General features: G+C 28.0%; 1 protein-coding gene across 1 annotated transcript in view; it reads right to left on the reverse strand.

The window, feature by feature from the left end:
* Positions 1–3,256: 3,256 nt before the first annotated feature.
* The window catches only part of LOC138933668 (odorant receptor 30a-like), an 8,555-nt gene continuing 6,292 nt past the window's right edge, over positions 3,257–5,519 (reverse strand). The window contains exons 7-9 of the mRNA XM_070296587.1: positions 5,465–5,519; positions 5,139–5,271; positions 3,257–3,721 (exon numbers count right to left, since the gene is read on the reverse strand). The exon at positions 5,465–5,519 is cut by the window's right edge and continues 88 nt beyond it. Of these exons, the coding sequence (XP_070152688.1) occupies positions 3,668–3,721; positions 5,139–5,271; positions 5,465–5,519 (242 nt within the window). The 3' untranslated portion in view covers positions 3,257–3,667. The remainder of the gene's footprint in view (positions 3,722–5,138; positions 5,272–5,464) is intronic.

Consider the following 5,519-nt stretch of genomic DNA (forward strand, 5'->3'; position numbering starts at 1 on the left):
TATCCCCCTCTTTCAATTATAGCTATAGTAACTAAATTATAGCTATATTTTTATTTTACTATCTTAAACTCTAATGCAAATGGCTAATTTAATGTAAATGTGATATGTAATATCACCGTGAGATCGAAACACTTGGCAATTTTCACCTTCCCTGGCGAAAGAGTATATAATTAAGGAATCGATTTTGACGCCGGCGGAAATGTAACACATGTTTATTTCCCATAGAGAGTAACTCCATGAAAAAATTTATCTCGATAAAAGACCGCGCATGCGCATTTAATACTATGCAGCGTTGTATTTTAACGTGCTTCATTCTAGTGCGTGCACTCGTCAGTGACGGTCAATTCTACAAAGGAATATAACCCGCCGTTTCATTTAAATCACCGATATATCAATTATTAATTTATTGGTAAATATATAATTTTTATTGAAGAGTTTATCGTTTTATGCACATTTGCGCATTCTTACAAACTGTTTCACATTTATATCTATTGATTAACTAAACTTTCGCCTGTAAAATAATGAAGAGAAAGAGAGATATAGAAATATTATCTCTCTCTAAATATTATAGTTTATCAGTAATATTGTGCCTTAAGTTTCAAATCTAGAAAATATGAACGTTAATTGATATTATTACAGAATACTCTCTTTTTTAAACTTTAAATAACTAAACAACGTTTATAAAATTAAAATAATAGTATAAATAAAATACAACTTCTAATTGCACATATGTTGTGTAGAGAGATACAGTTTATGTTTGTAATAGAACATAAGCACACATGCAACTAGTTTTGTAAGTTTTTAACTCCTGTAAGGTTGGAGAAAGCCACTTTGTTCTTCTTATTTGTGCGGTTTTGTTGTTGACTAATTTTAATTTCGCTTTACGGATTTTAGTTTATTTTTACTTACGAATTATTTTTTCACAACTCTCAATAGGTCAATTATTTTCTTGGACTTTTTAAGTTTTTTATATATGCAATATATTTATTCAAATGCAAAAATATATTAGAATATAGAGAAAAGATCAAGAAATATTATCTTACATATAACTCTATTTGTAATACGCTATTATGCTCTATTTCCATACTTTTCTATAATAGCAATTTTATTTTTCTCAATTGTCTCATTACATACATCTTGAAGTTGATTAAGTGAACTCCGTAACTATCATGTTAACAATATTGTATGCTGTTTTCTTTTTTTGCAATAATCGAGATTTATTACATTAGGTCTTTTGTATTCTTTCTTCCCGCTTTGGTCTCTCTAACTCCACGAAATTAATTAAATATTACGTTTCTTGATGATGTTAATATTAAAAGTATACCATTACATTAAAAAAATTGAGTTGACTTTAAAATTATCTTAAAAAAAAATTAAATTGCATATATATTTTTGCCCTGATATAATTAATTACAAACACATATGAAAAAAGGATGACAGGTACAAATATCAAGTGTAATAGAAATGCTTCATTATCTCCAAGCGATGCATTTCGAAAAATGTAAAACATCATTATTATAGTTATCATTTTTTTTATATACGATTATATTGTTTGCGTGAAATATAATATTGTTAGAAATAAATAATAAATCGGAAAAAACAAAGAAATAATTTACTACTATAACTACTATAATTCTACTTTACTACTCACTACTATAATTCATACTAAGATTTCTTTTAAAATTTATAATTTTATAATTAGCACTATTTCACATTTATATTATCAGTTATTTTTATTGCTCTCTGATTTTTGTCATCTAGAATTTTGTCATCAAAAATTTTTTGAATTTTGAAATTATTATGAAATACCATATGTCTGCTGCTCAACAAGTTTTAAGAATTCACATCAGTTACACAAGTTGGCGTAATTTCATATTTTTTTCTGCGGTCTAAAAAAATGAATAATTTCTTATAGTCTCTTGTGCATTGAATCCGCGAGGCAAAATGGCCTATTACATCAGGTTTTCGAGAAAAATGGGGTTGTGACTTCCAAAAAACACATTTTTTACCATTTCTGAAAATTTGTAGCAGACAAACTGAATGTACAAGAGACTTCAGACAAAATTAAAATAAAAACTTGAACATTGTATTTTAATATAAAAATATCGAATCTTTTACCGCAGATACCATCGAACCTCAAGCGCGCTATGTTTTTAAGTGTAATCGCAATTGTGTCAAGTGGAACGATTGCATTATGCAGTGCAAAACCGTTGCAAACAATAAAAATTTTAATCATAGATTCAATATACGAGGTTAAAAATGCTTAATCGCACTAAAAACTTTTTTTTATTTCTTAAAAAATTATTGTTTAAACAATTTTCGAAAGATAATGTTTTTTTACAAATATAATAAAATATGATCTCCCATTTTCAATCATTAATTTTATTATCAAAATTTTACTATTAGCAATTTTGCAGTCTTTCAATCAGTTTACATTTTACATGGAATAATCGTTCTACCTGATACAGTGTGACTATATCTAAAAGCAAAGCGCATCTGAAGTTCGATAGTACCTGCGGTAAAAGATTCGATATTTTTAAATTAAATTACAATGTTCAAACTTTCATTTGAGCCCTGTCTGAAGTTCCTCGCACACGTCGGATTCGTCTATTACAAATGTTCAAAAATGGTTAAAATGGCGTTTTTTGAAGATTTCAACCCCGTTTTTCTCGAAAACTTAATGTGATAGACCATTTTTTCTTATGGATTTGAATTTACCATACAAACAACTGTAGAAAATTACTCGTTCTTTTCAGACAATCTTGAAAAATCATGCAGATTTGTGTAATTTTCCATTTGAAAAAACAAATCTGTCATACAAATGTAGAAGGTTGAATTTGGCGCGTATTCGTTGTGCACGTGGCGCTGCGATTTCGATATACGATTATGACGAGACCCAGATCGGCGAATCGTGTCAGAGCACTTCTTCGAGTCCGTTGTTCGATTATTTTGTATTGACTATTGTACAGATTTCGATTATTAACATTAAAAGAGACGTTATTAAAATGAAAACAAAACCAGCGATCCGGTCATCGTTCTTTTATCCCTATTAAAACACCACATAAATAATATTTAAAAAAAAACAATTACAAAAATTTTTGTTTAAGTTATTATATATACATGTATAGAAACCTTCTTAAACAGAAAAGATTTCAACATTTTTTTATATAACTATAATTTAAATAAAAATAATTAAGCGTATACATACTTTCTACATTTTTTGTAACATCCAACGATAAAAATTGTGTCTTCCGTTTTTGTGCACTTAACCTTCGACACATACACGGATTTTACACACATACGTAATGACATTGATAGATGTTTATATATTTTTCATAAAATATTTCTGAACAAAATGTCTGGTATTTTAGCGGAAGTATCGCTTTCGTTGGTTTACGATGACGCATTTTAATGCGTGCCTCGATCTTACTCCATATGACGTATGTGCTCTATTAATTTGTTACGGATAAAGAGTACATGTTTCCAGAATTTATTGTAAACATCGTCACTTTACATGCTTTTCTATTTCCTTAACAATTACATATTTATTACAGTATTATTTATTATTCGGTTAACTAATCTACTTTGTAGATAAATAATTAATATCACTCAACTATCTATTTTCACTATTGCTATTCGATTAAACTATTAATCGACGCATCTTGTATCAAGTCCGCATAGAATAAAGAACGGTAAAATATGATAGTATGGTACTCAATAACTGTAATAAGTTACATTTTCTCGTTTAATTTGTTATTCCTTTTATTCGATAAACATATTTTAAGCTTTCAAAATATATAGTGTTTCATTTAAGTGTATACACTCAGTTACTATTGATTGTTATATAATAGAGTTATATATACATATAAAAATTTACAATAAAAGTTTTTGTAAATGTTTACCTTTACACAGCCGATCCCAAATGACTTTCTGTCGACCTTGACATTGACCTTGATCTCTAAGGAGGTCAGAATCATTGTCTTTTTCCGTCGCTCGGTTAGTAAAAAAAAAGTTCTGACTGAAACAATGTTTATAATGTCTCGTATAATTTTTGAGATATGCTTATATATAAATATTTAGTAAATCTTCCACATAGAGGCGACTTCACGAAATTTTTTCCATTTTTATATATTCTTAATTAAACATAGTAATTTTATGCGTGTAATATTGACGCCGAGTACATTGTTTGACTGGTATATAAAAAGTGGCGGCCACAAATTTTCGTTTCAAATAAAAAATTGGTTAGGTTTAGTTTATATCTTCCGAAAGTGGAGATCCCCATAAGGGGGAGTCCATTGTGTCTATGCATATATTTTACAACGCGAAGCGAGATCCACCTCACAAGTGGATGGAAAAGTGTATGCGTAGGCGCAGTGGATTTCTCCTACAAGGGAGTTTAACTTCCGAAAGATATAATCTGACCCACAAACCTATTTCTGATTTAAAACTAAAATTTGTGACCGTCATTTCTTATATACCAATCAAACAATGTACTCGATCAATATTGCACGCACAAAATTACTATGTTTAATCAAAAGTATATAAAAATTTATTTTTTCCCAACTTTTCGTTACCAACCGAGCGGCGGAAAAGGTCAATAATTTTGACCTTGACTTCCTTAAAGATCAAAGGCAACGTCAAGGTTAACCGGAAGTCATTTGGGATGGACTGTGTAAAAATAGACATTTATCAAAATTATTTTATTTATAAAAGATTATATAATAATAAATAATTTTTAGCAGTATTTTGTAAATAAAGGTTAATAATAAACACTTTTATTAGAGATATTTTGTTTTCTCGCTCTTATCTATGTCTTATAAAAGCAAAGGATAATATTTTATGAAGAATTATTGATTATTTTACTTTATCGAATCTGTCATAAAATATTTTACACATTTGTAGTGAAATAAATATATTATTCCATTAAAAAAAATAAAACTTATATGAATAACGTTAAAAAAAAAAATAATTTAAAATTTTCGTTTAAGTCACATTATACATATAGATCTTTTTAAAATAACTTTTTTATTTGATAAATTTTTTATATAATTCTATTATTTAGAAAAATAACTAAATGTATACACACTTAGACCAAATACATACAGTATATTCTGATACACATACGGTATATCTCTTACCGTAAGTGCACCTTCCAATGATCCCACAATCAATCCAGCAATATTTAGACTGAAAATCTTGGTACTTCTTTGCAATAAGAACAGTATCATTTTTTGTACGTTTAAGGAAGCTGTGTACCACTGAATATCGTATCTACATGATAATAAATGATAATAATGATCAGAGAGAGGAATAAGAAAATTTATCAATTATTCCTGTCACATGCATATATACACTTATTATATGTTTGTTTTTTCTAAATTATAGTAATTATGATTCATTTTATTTTAATAATCCGCAAAACGAATACGCGTACGTAATTATATGATATAAATGTTTTTCTTACGCAGTTGCAAATACATCATTATTGTGATCCATAACTTCTTGTGCAACATAATCGC

Source organism: Polyergus mexicanus, unplaced genomic scaffold, assembly GCF_030449975.1.
Source record: "Polyergus mexicanus isolate NDT 795.1 unplaced genomic scaffold, iyPolMexi1.0 SCAF_5, whole genome shotgun sequence".
NCBI lineage: Eukaryota > Metazoa > Arthropoda > Insecta > Hymenoptera > Formicidae > Polyergus > Polyergus mexicanus.